At 44.8% G+C, this 19,826-nt stretch overlaps 2 protein-coding genes across 3 annotated transcripts; one reads left to right on the top strand and one right to left on the bottom strand.

Annotated features, from left to right (window-relative positions):
- Positions 1 to 1,058: 1,058 nt before the first annotated feature.
- Positions 1,059 to 11,560, top strand: pik3c3 (phosphatidylinositol 3-kinase, catalytic subunit type 3). 2 transcript variants are annotated; one of them, XM_010887672.5, is made up of 26 exons: positions 1,059 to 1,486; positions 2,241 to 2,429; positions 2,623 to 2,766; positions 3,102 to 3,231; positions 3,360 to 3,386; positions 4,012 to 4,098; positions 4,410 to 4,508; positions 4,629 to 4,700; positions 5,234 to 5,338; positions 5,414 to 5,506; positions 5,668 to 5,853; positions 5,966 to 6,105; positions 6,314 to 6,389; positions 6,543 to 6,610; positions 7,482 to 7,587; positions 7,846 to 7,962; positions 8,540 to 8,671; positions 8,885 to 9,013; positions 9,378 to 9,447; positions 9,548 to 9,612; positions 9,801 to 9,885; positions 10,030 to 10,104; positions 10,257 to 10,425; positions 10,528 to 10,618; positions 10,720 to 10,845; positions 11,265 to 11,560. In XM_010887672.5, exons 1-26 carry the CDS (start codon positions 1,422 to 1,424, stop codon positions 11,277 to 11,279), a joined length of 2,661 nt encoding a protein of 886 aa, XP_010885974.3. In that variant the 5' UTR covers positions 1,059 to 1,421; the 3' UTR covers positions 11,280 to 11,560. The 2 variants fall into 2 exon arrangements, with proteins under 2 accessions (XP_010885974.3, XP_010885975.3); XM_010887673.5 differs by lacking the exon at positions 3,360 to 3,386 and having other exon boundaries at positions 1,060 to 1,486.
- A 902-nt stretch (positions 11,561 to 12,462) lies between these two features.
- si:dkeyp-75h12.7 lies at positions 12,463 to 19,701 on the bottom strand. The gene is made up of 8 exons (XM_034290662.1): positions 19,444 to 19,701; positions 19,173 to 19,332; positions 18,751 to 18,874; positions 17,824 to 17,993; positions 17,444 to 17,613; positions 16,555 to 16,732; positions 16,220 to 16,347; positions 12,463 to 16,120 (listed from the first exon to the last, which is right to left on the bottom strand). Exons 2-8 carry the CDS (start codon positions 19,234 to 19,236, stop codon positions 15,668 to 15,670), a joined length of 1,287 nt encoding a protein of 428 aa, XP_034146553.1. The 5' UTR covers positions 19,237 to 19,332; positions 19,444 to 19,701; the 3' UTR covers positions 12,463 to 15,667.
- Between the last annotated feature and the right edge of the window lie 125 nt (positions 19,702 to 19,826).

Raw genomic sequence — 19,826 nt, 5'->3', positions numbered from 1 at the left:
TGCAGACACAGAAGGAGGGGTGGAGTTGGGTATGACATTTTTCTCTCTGTCCCTCTTTTCGCTCTGATTCACACACAAAAACACACGCACCAGGGAGCCAACGTGCCCTGTCCTCTTAAACACTTCTTAAGTGGTGTTTAAGTGGGGTGTGTCATTGCAGAGCGGAGGGTTCGGGTTAGTAAGAGGTACCTCTGCTGTGCAATGCGTTCCAAAGGGCACCATATTCCCTACATAGTGCACAGCTGTTGACCAGAGCCAAACGGTCATCTCTGGTCCTAAGTGCACCAAAAAGGCAATAAGGTGCCATTTGGGACAGAGACCAGTTGTTGTAGAGACTGGAGACTGACTCATCACCCTGGGTTATGTAACTAGGGCTGGATTCATTAGGAACCCAGTGGAAGCAAACAGGATGAATCCATCAGGGGTCTTTCTGAGTTTGTCCAAAAGTAACTCTTATTTTTGTGGCAAAACTATTCTGTTATGCTTGCTGATGAATACACCATTGATAGGGGTGTCAGTGGCGGGGGTCAGTATTTAAATGAAGGTTTGATGGAGGTTGAAGTTCCTGAGATTTAGTAAAACTGAGAAAGGCACAAAGAGGAAACCTGGCCAGTTCATTCTAATCTGGTTATTGAGTCACTGCCACCAGAACAACCCTAGAAATATGTAGAAATCCTGAGGAGATGCAGTTCAGTTTATGATCTGTTGTAGTTCATCTTTAGCTTCTTTTTTTTCATATAACATATGCTCCAATCAGGCCAATGTAAAGTTGGCATGTTAAAATGTAAAAGTAAAACGTGTAAATTGCACATGCTGAATAAAATGTGTAGATTAGAGAAACGTGTTGCAAAAAAGTATAATTTAATCAGATGCTGTAAATGTATGTCACATACTGATACTATTCCTTTAAGTTAGCGAGTAAACCCCGCCCCAAAGTAAATTTGTTATCAGGAAGTGAGTGAATCATCAGCGATCATCAGACCTTCTAAATCAACATTTGAAAACAACGATTGGCAACACATGCTGTCCTTGACGATGACCTGACATTGATTACTTTTTCCTGACATTAGACATAGACTTCAGTTTGCTGTGCTCACAACATAGCTAAAACAACAACATCATTATGTCTGAAAAACATATGTCGCTATAATGTACAGCGAATATATAGAATAAAACTAATTTCAATCGGACTGATTGTCTATAAACTGAATTTATTCAAGGATTATTGCAAGCTAACTGATAGAAAAAAACGACTATATGAGTACTACTTAAGATTTTTTTGCACTAAATGAGACTAGGCCTTTCTGCAAGCCCACTGCACTCTCCGGAAAGGCTAGGTACACTACGGTGTACAATCTGGTTACAATCTGCTACTTCATGAGGAACGTTGGTTATCTTTTTGCTTGTATGTTTTAAACAAGATGGACACAGACAAGTTTAATTATGTTTACAGTTGTGACTTGGACATTAATGTTCAACTGAAAATGTAAGTATTTATTATTTATTAGACTACTTGTACTGCCAACTAAGTATTTAATTAGATCGCTGCTTGAAATATTCTTACAAGCTGTCAGCAACGTACAATAGAAGTCCGTTAAGCTTATAGCTTGTTTAATTCTGTCTAAAGCATGATGACAGGAATGGAAGTACACCTCCGAAATCAGTTAGGATGTCATCCTCTATGAACAATTAGTGTGGCAAAGTCCCGATCTATGTCGTTACATTACTGACTACGTAATTATTTGTCTTCAAGCAGCATGGCTACATTGTGACCCAAGTCGTGTCACGGCTACTAAAGGTGCCAGGAGAGGGCTCTAATTTGTGAAACAATCTGCTTGTTGTTGAGATCGTGTTCATTGCGACCGCTCATCGGCCTCGCGCTTCTCACGTGACGTCTCTTAACGAGCTAGGCTCGGATGTGTGGCCCGTAAATAACGTTCATAATTCTCAACAAACCGTGCAGTGTAGCGCCTCCCGCTTTGCCGTTACGCACTGGAATAATAGTTTGATGTATTTAATCATTTCGTATGTGTAAGTGGACTGTTAGCTCTTGTCTTACTCTCAACTAAAGCATAATGCACAAAGAAATTGCTATTCTTTTTACTTAGCAAAATATAAACCGATTTGAAAGGTCACCATAGATTCAGGGACCCCCTAGTTATAGGGTAAACATGGTGTCAAATGCCCTCCTCCAGTCTGTCTCCTCTCCATTCAATTGCCCTCTCACTTCCAACTAACAGAGGAAGTTTGGAGGGCAAACGGGAGCAGAAGAGCTACAAAGCCCTGCTGCAGGATCCGATGTTGCGGTTCTCTGGCCTCTACCAGGAAAACTGCTCAGACCTCTATGTTACCTGCCAGGTGTTTGCAGAGGGTAAGCCCCTGGCGCTGCCCGTACGCACCTCCTACAAGGCCTTCAGTACCCGCTGGAAGTGAGTGACGCCCACGTCTGGGCACCAAACGACACCACATTTCCTACTCCTTGATACCCAGTTGAGAAATTGTCTTTGGTTGGTCTTTGTGTGTGTCACGTTGTATTCCAGTCTCTGTCACAGATAAACCTCTGGTTAACCTTGTGAATCTGTCTCTCCTCCCTCCTCATACCCTCGCTCCTCCTTCCCTTAGCTGGAACGAGTGGCTCAGGCTGCCTGTGAAGTACCCGGATCTGCCCCAGAGTGCACAGGTGGCCCTGACAGTGTGGGACGTATACGGCCCGGGCCGAGCCATCCCCGTTGGGGGAACCACAGTCACCCTCTTTGGCAAATATGGGTGAGTCCGGCCCCTCTCAGCAAACAGGAAACGTAGTTTACATTGCTGTAACATGTCAGCAGTGTGATGGTTGTTGTTGTTGTCTCTGTATACAAGACTCATCGTATTTCATGCTGGCTACAATGTTGGGATCAATTCTAAATCAATTCCAGTTGATTCTGATAATGAATCAAATGTTCTCTTTGAAAAAAAACATTATTGGGAATTTCAGAATCATTCCTAAATGGGAGAAGAATCAACCTGTCCCTGGCTGTGTGTGACTGTTTCTGAGTTCAGGGGCCTTGACCGCTGATGGATCCACTGTCCCATTTCCATATCCCCTTTGTCTCCGTCAGGATGTTCCGGCAGGGCATGCATGACCTGAAGGTGTGGCCAGGGGTGGAGGGGGATGGAGGGGAGCCCACGACCACACCGGGGAGGACCAGCACCTGTCTGGCTGAAGACCAGATGGGGCGACTGGCTAAGGTTAGCGACGGGGCCTCCTGTGGGTTGGGGCTGTGGTGGGTGGGTGTGTTGGACCAGGGAGAATGTGTGTGTGGGTATGTGTGATGTACTCCTGTGAAAGGCCCCCTCTAAATCGCTGTCTGTTCCAGGCTCCTGACCTGGAGTTTCTCGGTGATGTGAGTACTAGGGGTTGAAAGATGTAAAAAGGGGATCGCAGTGTGTGTGTGTGTGTGTGTATATGTATATATGTGTGCGCACAAGTGTGTGTAGGCCTGTGTGCTTTGGCCTTTGTGCACATATAAGGGCCTATATTGCTGCTACTTTCAGACTTGGTTGTTGTTGCTGTGTGTGTGCATGGCTTGGCCATGTTTGTAAGGAATATGTCAAGCCCCCTGTCATTTTTACACGAGAAACAACTAAGAGGCATTACCTTTGTCCATTGTGTAGATTTGTGTTATTTCCAAAAAAATTAAGAATAAAATGGATTAATGGCAGTGTTGACTACTGACAACTAGCTGTTGAGAGTGAAACACTAACAGCCCTGGAGAATGGTGTGCTTGTGTGCTCTGACACACACACTGACTCCGAATGGATTGGCTACTGAGTGTGCATTCTGTATCTCCATTGCACCGGATTGGCCATTGGCACCCAAGCTGCACTCTGATTGGCCAAGCTAGCTCTCGGCACATCTGCAACACCATTGTTGCACTCTCTCTTCCTAACCCCTTAGTCTCTAGTCCAGTGCTCTGCCTTTCCTTCCTCACCTCACCCATCCATGCCTATTTCTTTCTCTCCTTCAAGCTGACCAAGGCCCACCGGCAGGGTCACATGGTGAAGGTGGACTGGTTAGATCGGCTGACCTTCAGAGAGATAGAGATGATAAATGAGGCGAGTTATTCAATCTTTGATGTCAAATGCTGTGAATCTGTGGTATTCTAACCATTTGATTCTGAACATGAATGAAGTGATGTAAAAAAAACGAAATGCTGTTTTTAGGGACCTGTTCTCTGCAACAGCTAGTAAACTGAGGACATGCATTAACGATTTTCTATTAGTCAAAACAGAAGGAAAAATATGAAAGCAATGAAAATGTGCAAAATTCAGCAGAGATGCTAGTCAGCTGAAATGCCATGCAATCGATTAATTTAGAATTTTGTTTTTGTTCTGTGTTAAATTACGTTGTTTGGCGGTTTCCACAGAGAGAGAAGCGTAGCTCCAACTTCATGTATCTTATGGTAGAGTTTCCTCGTGTCAAAACTGGAGAGAAGCCAGAGTATAGTATTGTCTATTATGAGAAGGTAAGTATACACACTTTGCATAACATTGAGCTGTTGTTAATTTCTGAAAGGTTGATTTGTTAATGGTTGTGGTGATAAGGTAGCTGATTGGCTGACTGACTTTAACCCCTCCTCCTCCAGGATGGAGATGATGCCTCACCAGTGCTCACCAGCGCTGACATTGTCAAAGTCCCCGACCCACAGATGAGTATGGTGAGACAGCACACAAACACAGTATTGGACAGGCATATAATGGATAGTTTAAAAAAGGCATTCCGGCTATTCTGGAACTTTTCCTTTTGAAAGTAAAAAGAAAGCCTACATCTAGATGTAGGGCTGAGCTAGTAAACCTTCTCCTCAGAGACCCCCAGCCATTCCATGTAGTTGATCTAGTCTGGAGCTAGCACACTGGATGAGACTGGTCAGGTGATTGTTAAGCTGTTGTTTAGCGAATCAGATTTTCCTGTTCAGGGCTACAGAACCTCCGGGGTCCCTATGGAGAGGGTTGTATACTTCTGTAGTCCGCCTTTAAAGGAGTGTCATGTCATCCGCTTCCCCTCGCTTGAGGAACAATAGAGAACAGAGGACAGCCCCCTTGCACTCTATATATGGACTACCTATTGTGATGATGTGTTTGTGAACTAAAGCTGTTAAATGTGCTAAAATAAGAATGAAGTTGGCTTTTGATGTTATTGACATTGATAATGTGTTGAATTTAACATGTTGACAATGTCCCTTTGCCATAGGAGAACCTTGTGGAGAGCAAGCACCACAAACTGGCCCGTAGCCTGCGGAGCGGCCCGTCGGACCACGACCTGAAGCCCAACGCTGCCACGCGAGACCAGCTCAACGTCAGTACCTTTGCTTGTATTTGAGTGTGTTTTGGGGTTTGACTATGTTTTCACCTTCAACCCGTCCGTCTGCAGGTCATAGTGAATTACCCCCCAACGAAGCAGCTAAGCTCCGAGGAACAGGACCTGGTGTGGAAGTTCCGCTACTATCTCACCACACAGGAGAAGGTCCGTGTTCTGCCGCGTTGTCCCCCCCCCCCCCCGGTCCATTTCTTTGTACACAGACGCGATGCACGTTGCGCCGGTGTTCCTAGCCGGCTTGGTTTTGTCGACGTGTTTTTGTCTAGCTAAGGGCTAGCGATGATCGTATTCGTGTGTTCTTCCTCCAGGCGCTGACTAAGTTCTTGAAGTGTGTGAACTGGGCTCTCCCCGGCGAGGCCAAGCAGGCTCTGGAGCTGCTGGGGAAGTGGAGACCCATGGATGTGGAGGACTCCCTGGAGCTCCTCTCCTCCCAGTTCACCAATCCCACCGTTCGGCGCTACGCCGTGACCCGGCTGCAGCAAGCGGACGACGAGGTGGGGGGGGGCGGGGGTTGTGTATGAGCGAGACTGCAAATGTTTGTGTGTTTCTCCTGGAGGTATACAGCTGACACCATGCACACTCTTACTGAACCTTCCCGTTCTCCAGGACCTTCTGATGTACCTCCTCCAGCTGGTGCAGGCTCTGAAGTACGAGAACTTTAATGACATCCAGGGAGGCCTGGAGCCAGGCAGCAAGAGGGACAGCCAAGTCCTGGGAGAGAGCTCCACTCTCGGGGACCTGGACAGGTGAGAGGGGAGGTCGAGGGGCTAGAGTTGTGCCTTATGGATTTATACACCTTTGTTTTTACTCTGACATAACCAGGGAATTTATGGGCTCCAGTTCATAGCTTAGAGCCGGGAGGCTGTTGGGACAGGTACATGGCCTTTGTTGGCCAGAAACACTCCTGTCCCTAAATGTCTAACTAGACTAACAGGACTGATTGCATGTTTGCAGTTCCCAGGTGTTGACTTCAGCTGTGCCCTCGCCTGTACTGAAAGGAAAGGAAGGGGCAGACAGTGAGAGTGTAGAGGTAAGAAGTGTCCTGGAGTCAGATGGGTGTGGCTACAGGGGTGTGGCTACAGGGGTGTGGCTACAGGGGTGTGGCTACAGACTTCTTTGACTGAGATAAAGGACACATTGTCATCTTAGGCTGTAGTTCATGTTTGTCCTGTGTCTTCTGCAGCAGGACCTATGTACTTTCCTCATCTCCCGGGCTTGTAAGAACTCAACCCTGGCCAACTACCTCTACTGGTGAGTGAGTGAGTGAGTGAGTGAGTGGGTGGGTGTTAGTTGTGTAGTGGCCATTCGTTGTGTATTCCAGGTTTGGGGTCACAGGAAAAGGATCTGCGTTCTCAGTGTTCCTGGCATTGTCTGTTGTGACAGGATTGTTATGCTTGGCCTCAAGTTTTCAACGGATGCTGCAAATTTACCAGTTGTGAAATTGTGAAGAACTGTGTTGAACACTTTCAATTAGTAAAACAAATAGAATATGTAAAAAAAATTTGACATGTTGAATTAACCATAAACTTAAATTACACCACTATCATAATAAACAAATGATATGGTCAAATAAATACGCTGAATATCTTGTTGTTGCAGTTATGCTTTTCTAAAGCCCCATGAGGGATATTTGGGTGCCCAGGGTGATCGACAGGTTTCCCACTGATAATGACTGGTATGAGGCCTGTTCAAGTGGAACCCTCCCAGTTTTATAGGGGAAATTACACAGCCCCAAGCAACATGCATGTACCGGACCACACCTAAACATTAGCCATTTGACATGCTGTATTATAGGACAAGGTGATTTGTTGGTCTGATCGACTGTCGGCTGTAAGAGCGTCTGTTATAGTTTTCCCCTTTGGCTAAAGAAAGGGTTTGAGTATGAACATATGAAGTGCAAGGTCGCTGCGGATTATTTAACATTACACTTTAGTCAGCTACATGGCAACGTATATTTAATGATCGACCCACAACTCCCTATCGTCGGTTTATTCTTCTGGGAAAGTCCAGAATGTTCCACAGCTGAGGATTTAAATTGAGGATCATCAACCCCCACTAGTTGCCATCGTACAGAACTCGTCCCTGAGCCTTACAATGGGATTGTGTGCGTGTGCTCTGTTAGGTACGTGATTGTAGAGTGTGAGGATCAGGACACCCAGCAGAGAGACCTGAAGACCCACAAGATGTACCTGAACGTCATCGGGAGGTTCAGCCAAGCACTGCTCAAGGTCCGCTTTGACTATACGGCCACACGCTCACCTGAATGTCATGCTGCTCTGGCAACCTTATGTCAGGCACCACAGAACGGTGTAACCTAGCCCACTAGCCACTGGAAATAAGAATTAGTTATGAAATGACTTGCCTGGTGAAACACAAAATATCAGGCCCGGTATGTTGACGTTTTGTGTGTCTGACGTGAACCATTAGTCACTGACCTGGTGCTTCCGTCCGTCTCCTCGTCTCCCCGTCTTTCCGCGTGTCTCCAGGGTGATAAGAGTGTAAGGGTTATGCGGTCGCTACTGGCATCCCAGCAGACGTTTGTGGACAGACTGGTACAGCTGATGAAGGCAGTGCAGAGGGAGAGCGGCAACCGCAAGAAGAAGGTAGGGAAGAGGCTCGCGCTGTTCCCTGTCTCAGTCGAGTGTCTTCCGTTTATACCCAATAAGGAAAGTCACGTTTGTATGTCATACTGAATCTCCAAGTAGCTTCAGAACAGACGAGGGAGAATGCATATGAGAGCGCTGAGAGTTCAGAGGAGCTGAATGACAATGAGTCGGTTTACTGAAGTATCTCCAGCGTGACCCAATGATGGCCATTCGAGGCTTCATTGCCAGTTCTTCTAGCAGCAGGATATTATGCTAGCAGTGCTAACTCAGATTTTCTTTTTCAAAATAAAAGCCATCATTGAAATATATATGGCAATATAGTTAACAATCTAGTCTGTCATTTTATGTTTAATGTCTGTTCCAATGTTGTTCTTGTCTGTTTTTACAGACTAAGTTGTTAACTATATGGCCTTATACATTTCAATTATGGCTTTTATTATGATGAAGAAAATCTGAGTGCAGCCAGCATAATATCCTGCTGCTAAAATAACACTAATGAAGCCTTGTTTGGCCATCACTAGCATGACCCATGTCTTCATTGTGCCGGTTGACAGTGGCGCCCCCTGTGTTTCAGACGGAGCGACTGCAGGCTCTGCTGGCGGACAATGAGAAGGTGAACCTGTGTGAGATTGACCCCATCCCTCTACCCTTGGAGCCCTCTGTCAGAATCAGAGGCATCGTACCTGACACGGCCACGCTCTTCAAGGTACAGCCGTCTTCCCTCACTTCCTTCTCACCCTGCCCCTCTGGTTTTGTGTGTAGAGATTTTCTCACGTGGTAGATATTAATCAGTTGTTAAGTGGGTGTTCCTGCTGTGTGATCTGTTATAACTGCGGTTCCACACCTTCAAATTGAAATATTGGAGAGTAGCTGCTGGTTCTGACAGATGATCTCATCAGGGTATCTCGTGTATTTATAGAGTGCTCTGATGCCAGCCAAGCTGATCTTCAAGGCGGAAGATGGCGAGATGTACCCTGTCATCTTTAAACATGGGGACGACCTGCGGCAGGACCAGCTCATCCTACAGATCATCTCTCTAATGGACAAGGTCAGAAACCAATGAGTCGGGGCGGTCCGACAGTCTGGGGCCGCTGCCCTGTTAGACACGTAGCGCTGAAGCATGGCTTCCAGTCCGGCTCCCTGGTTCGCCAGCAAAAACTCTCTTTCACTCATTTATTGCCTCATATTATAAATACATTGTATCGATCAATAGATTGTTGTTGTTGTTGTTGTTGTTGTTGTTGTTATTAATATGATAATTATTCAAACATTTTTATTTCTTCTCAAATGTTCAATTCAGCCAAATCTCTAAAGCTTTACTGCTACATAGAGAGTTGTGTAAAGCTACACACAGAATGTTCTGGAACTTCAGATAGCTGAGTGTTGTAAATTACATTGTAAACTCTTTTCAGCTGCTGAGGAAGGAGAATTTGGACCTTAAGTTGACACCTTACAAAGTGCTGGCCACAAGCACCAAACATGGTGAGAACTAGCCTATTACATTACACTGATGGAGCTTAACGCTCTGTGTTTGTTAGATTTAGTCAGATGACGTTTGACCTGTGTGTTGTCCTTCCTCCAGGGTTCATGCAGTTTGTCCAGTCAGTGCCAGTGGCTGAGGTCCTGGCCACAGAAGGAAACATCCAGGTAACATCCAGCTTTAAAAATGTCCCTTTATCTACATTTGTCTTTACGTTTTAATTTTTGTTTATTTCTGTGGTGTACTTGCGGACCGAAAGTATCACCGGGTTTTAGAGAGACGCTAGTGATTTCAGGGGCGTAACCACAACCTAGGCTGTAACAGTGTGTAAATCCTCTCCTATAATTCTCTGTAGAGTTTCTTCAGAAAACACGCCCCCAGTGACAAGGGGCCCTATGGCATCAGCTCTGAGGTGATGGACACCTACGTGAAGAGCTGCGGTGAGCCCGCCCCCTCTAACCTCCCTAGCGCCTGAGACCAATCCCCGGCCTCGTTCTCGTGACATTCCTTACATTGTGTTTTCCTCACATTGAGACAACGACACTGACATGTTGTTGTCTCCCCTCTGCTGGTCATTCTTCCAGCGGGTTACTGTGTCATCACATACATCCTTGGCGTGGGAGACCGACACCTGGACAACCTGCTCCTCACGAAGACAGGTGGGTCTAGAGGCATCGTCTGTCACGCACCAGCTGGTTGTTCTCTTTTACGTTGCCCTTTCCTAAGCTCTGTTTGGATCCGCCTCATGACAACCACTGTTAAATAAAAAAGAAAAGGTCTATTAAATACATTTCCATCTTCCAAATTTTAGGAAAGTTGTTCCACATTGACTTCGGCTACATCCTGGGTCGTGACCCCAAGCCCCTCCCTCCGCCCATGAAGCTGAGTAAGGAGATGGTCGAGGGGATGGGCGGCATGCAGAGCGAACAGTACCAAGAGTTCCGGAAGCAGTGTTACACCGCCTTCCTTCACCTCAGGAGGTAGAGCGTGCGCGCGCGCGCACACATGCAGTTTCCTACACTCGCGCCGTTTCTCGTTTGTCTTCATCATCCCAACGTCTGTCCCTTTCTCTCTGCCTCCAGGTACTCTAACCTCATCTTGAACCTGTTCTCCCTCATGGTGGATGCCAACATTCCCGACATCGCCCTGGAGCCTGACAAGACCGTTAAGAAGGTGCGTGCGTTCCACTGTGAAAATGACCACTACGTGAGTCCCATGTTGAAGGAGCAGACCCAGTCATTCGCTGTGCGTTGTGTGTCCTCCCCCGCCTCCAGGTGCAGGACAAGTTCCGATTGGACCTGTCGGACGAGGAGGCGGTACACTACATGCAGATCCTGATCGACGAGAGCGTGGGCGCTCTGTTTGCCGCTGTGGTGGAGCAGATACACAAGTTTGCCCAGGTGTGTGTTTCACGACGGGCATCCTCAGTTCGTCTCATCAGGCTTTCCTATGTCTCACTGATCACATGTAGCCGTTCTTAATTCCATAACCCTGATTGGCGGCCTCGGGCTTAGAACACGTGACCGCCAACCAGAGGGGTGGTTGGATCAAATCGCAAACCCAGCAATGTGGTAACATCTGTTCCTTGAGCAAGACATTTTACCCAGTTAGTCTGGCTGTTGTTGTTATTGTTGTTGTTGTTACTGGTCCATAACATGCAGTCAACAATCCATAGAATGTTTTTGGTGTTTTGCGGAGACTACCAACAGATACACATTTCTAAGCGGCCCGCATTGTTGATTGCGTTCACATGGGGTGGTCCGTTGTGGCTGTGAGGGTCCTCTAACAGCAGCGTTGTCCGTTTCACACACACCCTCAGTACTGGCGCAGGTGAGAAGGTCTGGAGGATCAACAGACGTGACCGAGTGACAGACGGAGGGGACAGTTGCCGTCCCACCCACCCAGCCCCCCTGCAGGTGGGTTTGCACTTGTGAGAGATTGCGACGATCTGAACAGAGCCCAATAAAGAACTGCCAACCTCTGTTCACTGCAAGAAAGAGGACACCAGGACTACGCGGTCTCCGTTGAAAATGTGTATATTTTATAGATATATATATATTATTAATTATTAAAGAAATGAAATGAATGGCCAAATAAAAACCATGTTGACACTGAGTCATTGTAGGCTCTTCTGTAACACTAGGCTGTGATTAAGTCTTGTGTATCGGGGAATGTTTACACTGTTAGGTTAAATCTGGCCATGGCTTCAGCGTTACGGTACATTGAAGTGGTTTTGCAGACGCTGTCATCTGGAGGGAGTTTAGTGGGTGCATACATTTTCATAGTTTGTTTTTGCAAAAAACCCCCCCCTCAACATTCACTTGCAACTGCCACGCTCCGATCTAAGCGGGACGGTGGAGCAGCAGGCAGCGGAGGACTGGAATATTTTCGTCAGCTTTGTGTCCAGGAGAGCCATACAAATACATACAATCTTTATGGCCCTTATGATGTCGTTGACATGACGACTGTTTAAGACTGGCAGGGTCCATTGGGCAGTAATGCACATCTGGGGATGGTTATTATGATGGCTATGCTGGGGGTGAAAACACAAGGTTACCCCTGTGAGTCACAGGGCGGGTGACTCAGGGTTTCCTGTGAGAGCGATTAACCACAATTTCCTCTGCTTCATAGAGGCACATCTCTCTATGTCTTATCTTGGTCACAACAGGCAATATACATTATCTGAAATTATTGTAGTTATATTCCTAGAGAAATACATGTATTATTTCTACAACCATAACATACGGTTATTTCTAAAACTCCCTAAACCTCCCTAATCTTCACCTTTACAAACGTAGATATTCAATATGTGAACAGTGCCTTGAAAAGGAGATCTTCCGCTTTTGTTTACACCAAATATTGTCAGTCTAAAACCCAAACTTTGTATTTGATAATGGTAACCAAATAAAAATGTTATACTTATTTCATTATACTAATGAACACCTTTATGCAACACTCATTTGGTCTGCAGATTTCTGATAAATATATACATTAAAGACTACACAACTTCTGCAAGTCAGATCCAAGTTTATTTCATTTTGGAAAATATGTGCCCAAGTTCTCTCCAACATAATAGATATATGGCAAGTCTTATCCAGAGGTAGGCAGGGTTTGAATTGTTTTACTCATTTATTTAGCTAATTTTCATAATTGAAATGATGTCTTTAAAATCATGAATAATGGCTCCAATAGTCTGTATTGCTGGAGCACTGTGGTAGTTTCTGATTTTGCTGACCTAAGAATAAATGCAGTCTTCATAAATGTGGTAATCTTTCCTTTAAATTTCAATCTGTCTACTACACGGTAGTACTCATTGCACTTTATTTTTAAGGATTGTGCATTTACCACTTAAAACATAATACAAAAAACTGAAAATACAATCTGTCATTTTATCAAACCTTTTCCACACAAGCACTTCAAATTAGTCATTTATTGAATCATAGTCATCATTTACATTTCCTTGTCTTGGAATGAGCAAAAGACAAATTACAATGAGGCAAATTAAATATCTAGCATGAAATGTAATCCTGCAATTATACAACTAGCATGATGCAAAACCAAGACTGGGATTCAATCATATCTGCCATCGCATTGTTCGCCCCATTCACAATATTTATTCTGTCCACCCACGTCTGATTCTGAAAACATGGCTGTTACGGGCCACTGGCCTGGTCATTTGTCTTTATCCAGTACCCATCATCAGTTGGTCTGTGAGTTAATTAGATCATTGTGAAAATAGCTTCTGCATAAATAGTACGAGTGTTTGATTGCATTGAGCCCTGTCTTATGAGCTCAAGTCAAATGCCCGCTTTTATTTTGCACAGGTGTGAACACTGCTTAAATTCTAGCTGTTTTAGGCTTGTGGCTTTTTCTAGCTATGCTGTATGTCCTTTCACATAGGCATTTTGCTTTCTGTCCTTCACCTCAGTTAGGTAGGTATGAGTGTATGAAACTTGACATTTAAAGCACAGTATAAGCCGAGTGGAAAGCAAATGTATAATTTATTTGGGGTAATAGAATCTAGTAGAAACGTTTCATCTGACATTATTTAGTATGTTGTTTTTTTTTTAGTCTCCAAAAAGGTCACCCTGTCGTAAACCACACAAAACCCCCTATCAAACTTCACCGCTACCACCTCATTAGCGCCAAAGCCATCCAACACGCACCAGTGGGGAGGTGAGCCGCAAGGCGTCCGTTTTGCATCACATTTCCACTGAATTGACTGCAAATACAGAATGCATAAAACACTGCTCCAAAAAAAACAGTTCATTAGATGACATTTCTCTGTTGGGTGCCTGAGGAATAACGCTACAGGTATGTGATTGGCAGGCAGACACACACTGCTTTGTTTGGACTCTCCCAGAATCCAACATTAGTCCAACATAATGAATCAAACTCCCCCAGACACAGAAATATTGTTATGAATATGAGTGTTCCAGAACTGAGTAAGATGTGAAAAGGTCCCAACAACATAGTTTTAACTCTGCCATCCTCCATGCCTCTCACTTCACCCCCCTGGGTTTCTTAATGTTCTGGAAAAAGTGCACCAAAAGCAACAAGGGGGCCAGGAGCAAGATGTACCCCATACCCCCTCCCCCAGGAATGAGGTGTCAGAAAGCCACAAGTGAGGCCAGTGACTGATGGGCTACAGTGAGTCAGAAGCAAGGCAGATCGGAAGGTTGCCTTGCCACGTTGCAATCTAGTGACTCCTGGTGGAAGGTCAGGGCCCTGTAAGCTCAACAGTGGTTAGAGCGTAGTTTCCAGACTACTTCCTAATTCAGCAAGCAGTGTGACGCAAAATCTGGCTAAAAAGGACGTGTGAATTTGAGTCATGAACCTGGGAGCACACCACACCTCCCAACCCCCATGAAGCCAACTGAAATTACAGTTATCATTGTAATATAATTCTAGAGGTCTCTAAAATATATATTTTTTAAATCCACTGTCCAATAAGCACCTTGTTGTTATAAATAGCATAATTTAAACATGGGTTTATGGCACTGTAACAATTCAGAATAAGTTTGATATTATTAGTTTCTAAGTGTGTTAGAGTGTTTGGAATGTCTATGCTGCCCTGAGAATTGTGCAAGTCACCAGGTTGGTTGTGAAGATTCACAATGAAATATAAATTTAAGGATGGAAATTGTTAACCATAGTGTTAAGGTATGATGTAATCCAGCCGAAATAATTCAGAATGATTATAAAATGTCATTATTACAATTTTCTTATTATTTAAATTGAAATGGGGTTTTCTATTGTTATTGGTGAAAATGTAATATTCAATATGTTAAAACAGCTAGCCGTATTATTTCTATTTCTGTCCATTACAGACCAACAATAATTTCCTTGTACTTGATTCCTATACATGTGAATGAAGTTTCCTTCTCAAAGACCCAGCTGGATCTGGAATAGTGATCTGACAGCCTTCTCAAAGACCCAGTTGCACTGGTGATTTAGAGTCTTGATCTGCTTGCAACAGAGGCCCTATTGATTCTGTCAGTCTTTCCTCAGATGGCAGATATGATCCATATTGGGAACCCTGCTAAATATATGGCTGTTAAAAATAAAAAAAATAAAGGCTTTGGTTGCCATGCCAGCCATGTTTTCATCGTTACTGCTATAGTACGGTAAAACCAAGCAGTTTTCTGTAAGCAACCATGTTATTTGATAGCACCATTATCTTGCCCAGAGCTTCTCAAATCAATCACGGGCTGCTCATAAGCAAAATAATTTGTGCGAGATAAAAAAAAAGTGCATTACTATGACTTCGGCATGACTGCGCAAACACACTAAGGGACATTTTAAATGTTCATGTCTTTGAGGGGGAAAAAATCTGTTTTCAAGTGAATGTCCTGCAATTCTACTGAGTTCTGTTATTGCTGCTTTATAGAAAATATCATTCAGTTTTTTCGAGAGAATGCTGCAGTTTTAATGCTTGAATTAATTTGTTTTACATTTTTGTATGTGGGGTAAAAACTGTTTATCGGGAGAGTAGTACTACTGGGAGAGAAGTGTGGATACCAATATTCTTGTGATACTTTTTTTTTTTTTTAAATACCGCCTTTACCAACTGAACTACATCAGACCACCACTTCAGTGTGTCCGATCCTGTCCTGTCTCTTCCAGAACCAACACCCTGTCATGTTGAACTGGGGAGTTCTTTGGATTACGGTGAAGAGAGCATTATGGTTTCTGTAGTGTAACGTGTTAGTGGTTTCACCACTAAAGCGCCTCCAGTTTCTCACCGTCTTCCGCCTCACCAAACCTGACTGAGCACAGCGGGACTCCCCGGCCCTCTGCACAGCCCTCCGTAGAGGCCTGGCTGGCCAGTGCTGACACAGTGAGGTCCAGATGTGGTTGGACTGGTGAATCCAAGCTGCACTTAGGTAGGCCTAAAGTCACTGGGGAGCATGGTAGGGTTAGGGTTCTGCCAAAGTTTAGGCCCAGCTCCATTCCCCCGGTATCCCAGTGCATGTTGCCTGACTTGTAGTCACTCGGAAAGAGGTTGCTGCTATACCCGTCCCCCAGGCTTGGGGCCTGGGCCTCAGTGTAGACACCGCTGGAGAAAGACGACAGGATGGAGAGGTGGTCATTCACCTCCACTTGGATGTCACTGGGGTCAATGGGATCGGAAGAGGACTGGGGGGGGTCTTGGAAGGACTCTTGGAGGGTTGCCTGTTTGGAATACACAAGGAGAGACAGTGAAATGGCTTATAAGAGAAGCTATTGGTTCTATATATACACTTGTACGTGTAAAGAGAGAGCATACAGTACCAGAGATTTGGGGAGTTTGTTAGTTGGTGGAGTCTCCAGTTTTTGTTTCAGTAAGTACAGTACAAAAGCAGGGAGAGACAGAAAGAGCAGGAGACACACTCCTATTCCTACAATGACAGGCTTCAACCCTGGGGAACACACACACACACACACACCCATTATATTTTCAACCTAACCCAATCTGGGTTAGAGCCTGTTCCCAGAGAGATAAACCAAAATTATTGGCACCCTGCAGCTCTCTGGGACTAGGCCTGTCGACCCCACAACCCAGCCAAACCCTAACTGCGTTTACCCCATAATATTCTGTAACACTAATTTAACCCATGACCTCTCACCTGGTCCTAGTCTGGGGGCAGTCTTGTGGACGCAGCGGGGTTCTGATAGTGGAGACCAGGACTGGGGGAAGGAGGGAGGTCCGAATGAGAAGTTAGCCACGACACAGTAGTCTTGCCCTGGGACCAGGTCTTGGAACACTGCCTCGTAAACCACCTCCTGGGCCCAGCCGGTATGCATCTGCAGGATGAGATAGTCACAGACGCTATATCAGACCTATGCATGAAGTCACAGACGCTATATCAGACCTATGCATGAAGTCACAGACGCTATATCAGACGTATGCATGAAGTCACAGACGCTGTATCAGACCTGTGTTGTACAAGACCTATGCATGAGGTTACAGACTCTATATCAGACCTGTGTTGTACAAGACCTATGCATGAGGTCACAGACACTATATCAGACCTGTGTTGTACAAGACCTATGCATGAGGTTACAGACTCTATATCAGACCTGTGTTGTACAAGACCTGTGCATGAGGTTACAGATGTTGTATCATCCATGTCCACATTGAGGCAGGAGGAAACCTTCTTGTTTGAGCTACTTAACTAATGTTCTATTTAGATTCTCAAAGCAGATAGTAAGGAAAATAAAGGACAAGTGAAGATAATGACAGAGAAAAGAGAGCGAACCAATCTGAAACTGTGCACATTCCGTAGACATTTTTGCAATGTTGCTGGTTATGTGAAGACAAAATAAGGTTACAAACATTCAAATATTTAGCTAGCTAGTTTTTAATAGTGAATGCTAATCTTTTAGATTCATGTTTAAGCTGTATTTTATTTTGAACTACTATAACCAACAATGTTGTCCTATGATAAGAATTACTGGTAATTTGACTCGTATTGTAACCTTGGAAACGGAGGCGGGGTGTGTAAGCCCAGGTACCTTGTAGTCAGAGGAGTTCTGTTGATTATGTACAGTCACTGTAACCCAGGGGTCAATGAGTTCTGAAACTGGACAGCAGCTCTTCCCCCTGTTGGTAGAACAAGGGAAGTGCACCTTCACCTCCAGCATATCGCCAGACAGATTAACATAGACCGTGGGGCGGCTGAAAGCTGAGGAGAAGGATGAAGAAGCCACTTAGTAATTATAATCAAGTCAATCTATTCGTGCAAGCAACTTTGGCGGTCCATGCACTTCCTATTTAAACGTTGCTATTTATATTAAGATGTTGAAACCTGATTAGATTAGACTATAAAATCAACAAGGAGAGCTACAGTGCGTGAAAGGGTTCTGACAGACATCACTGACGCTCGGCTACTGACAGAAATCGCTGGGCTCAAAACTGAGTGGTTCGTCCCAGACTGGGCTCCCGGGGCCCTCGTGGATGCCGAGGCGAATCATGTTGTACAGCTCGAAGTCAGAGAATGCCTCGGAGGCATCGCATTGCCGAGAGGAGACCCGCACACACCCCTTCACATTCTGCCAGGGATCTCTGGAACGCACACAAACTCTATTAAAATATTTCTGTTTCCATTTCACTACTTGGGTGATTCTACATGAAACCAGGCGGTATGGGAGAGGAGCAGAATGAGAGCGACACTGGTCAGGTTTCACATGTGTGGTTTAAAACATTAGTGACACTGATGCCTATCTGCCAATAAGATCTAACAACCGCAGAACACAGAGAGCGATTTATTACCCTAAGGAGTTTCTTCAGTCAGTCAGTCATTAGCTTTCTCTTTTACTTTCCAGGCTTGTTTTCTCCAATCACCGCAGCCATTTGAAACATTTATCTCTCGTTTCATGTTCTCATTAAATCGGTATCTTGGGCTCATTCCTGATTTCATGTCTTAATTTTAAATGACTAGATACCAGTTACACAATGAACAAACATGTCAAACGTCAGAATATTTAACATTTTTCCTGTCAAAATATTATTTTTGACTGACTAGTAAATGGCAGAATGTGAAAATTGCATCTACTCAGATCTATAACAGAGGAACTAAAGTATTATTTGGATGTACTTCAGTAATCTAGCAACTAGATTTAAAAATTTTATAACGGCAATTCCACACAATTCATCACAGAAAAATAACTGTCATTCTACCCTTTTTGGGGCAGACCCACGGCTGGTATTGTCCTATGGTCCCAATTCTTCTGATTCTGGAATGTGCCTGCGGTCTGCTTGTTGTGTGTAGGGGACCTTTTAAATCAGTATACTGAGCGTGGAGTAGGACAGACAGACTCACCCCTGGGTCATCGTCTGCACAGTGTATGTGGTTGTGTTAGCGTTGGCCTTGGGACAATCCCACTGCAGGAGGCAGCCTAAGTCCAGGGAAGTCAAAGAGGTGGTACAGCCTGCCCCAGATGATCCTGAGGGTTCACACGGAACAGTTTAGTCAACACATGCGCGCGCACACATGCTACACGCTCATATTCACAATCCCACAGAAAAAAAACAACACACTTGAACACTCGACTCACGAGCAGTCGACATGATTGACTTAGCAGCACCTTAATCACACAAACAAATGGATTTGCTAGAGCCACTGAGATCAACCCCTATATTTAGAGGAGGCCATGTGGTGAGCCCCCCATAGAGTGAGAGAGGCCGTGATGAATTGGATCTGTCAATGGGAGCCGTGGGGCTGAGAAATACCAGACGACTCACCTGTTATGAAAACACACAACCCTGTTAGCACAAGGGTCGTCAGTCCACCGTGTGACATCCCCATGACGCCAGGTTGTAGGGTCAACCGAACTCCTGGGTGAAAAGGAGGCTGACGAGATCTTCAAAAACAAACTCCACTTGAGGGAGTGACACCACATTCCTTTCAAGTACATGATTAGCCCAATTTAGCTAGATGAGTGTTGGTGGCTAGAACACACATGACAAACGTTTGGTGTTAAATAGGAAAGAGGTAGAGTAAACTGTCACTTACCTCCACCAACAGACAGCTAAGACAATAGAGGGAGAGAGAGAATTTGAGATTGAGAGAGAGGGAGAGAGACGGGGAGGGAGAGAGAGAGAGAGAAGTTGAGATAGAGACAGAGAGAGCACAGCGGGATCAGAACGTGATACCATTTCCTCTCTAAATCCTCAACTACTGTATCGTGATAATCTGAAGCTTAAAGCCAAGGGGAGTGAGACAAAGGACAGAGAAAAAGAAAAGGAGGGAAAAGAACATAGAGACAGCAGGATAGATGGGACAGCAAGAGGCAGAGAAAAAGGCAGAGGTGTTTTATGGTTTTCACTTGTGATTTGATATCTTGTTTTACCACTTCCACTTCACTGAAAAAACAAATGTGTCCCCCGCTAATGAAG

The sequence above is a fragment of the Esox lucius genome, chromosome 24, assembly GCF_011004845.1.
Source record: "Esox lucius isolate fEsoLuc1 chromosome 24, fEsoLuc1.pri, whole genome shotgun sequence".
NCBI classification, from domain to species: domain Eukaryota; kingdom Metazoa; phylum Chordata; class Actinopteri; order Esociformes; family Esocidae; genus Esox; species Esox lucius.
This window is presented reverse-complemented; position numbering and strand designations above follow the sequence as displayed.

What these genes read in the sequence shown, in the direction of transcription:
- pik3c3 (XM_010887672.5), top strand. Translation starts at nt 1,422, where the DNA reads ATGGACACAGACAAGTTTAATTATGTTTACAGTTGTGACTTGGACATT. An exon ending in AGATGGGGCGACTGGCTAAG is followed by an intron (nt 3,232 to 3,359) that starts GTTAGCGACGGG and finishes TGTCTGTTCCAG; the next exon opens with GCTCCTGACCTGGAGTTTCT. An exon ending in TCAGCCAAGCACTGCTCAAG is followed by an intron (nt 7,588 to 7,845) that starts GTCCGCTTTGAC and finishes GCGTGTCTCCAG; the next exon opens with GGTGATAAGAGTGTAAGGGT.
- si:dkeyp-75h12.7 (XM_034290662.1), bottom strand. Translation starts at nt 19,236, where the DNA reads ATGGGGATGTCACACGGTGGACTGACGACCCTTGTGCTAACAGGGTTG. An exon ending in TGCCCCCAGACTAGGACCAG is followed by an intron (nt 16,348 to 16,554) that starts GTGAGAGGTCAT and finishes TGTGTTCCCCAG; the next exon opens with GGTTGAAGCCTGTCATTGTA. An exon ending in ACAAACTCCCCAAATCTCTG is followed by an intron (nt 16,121 to 16,219) that starts GTACTGTATGCT and finishes TATTCCAAACAG; the next exon opens with GCAACCCTCCAAGAGTCCTT.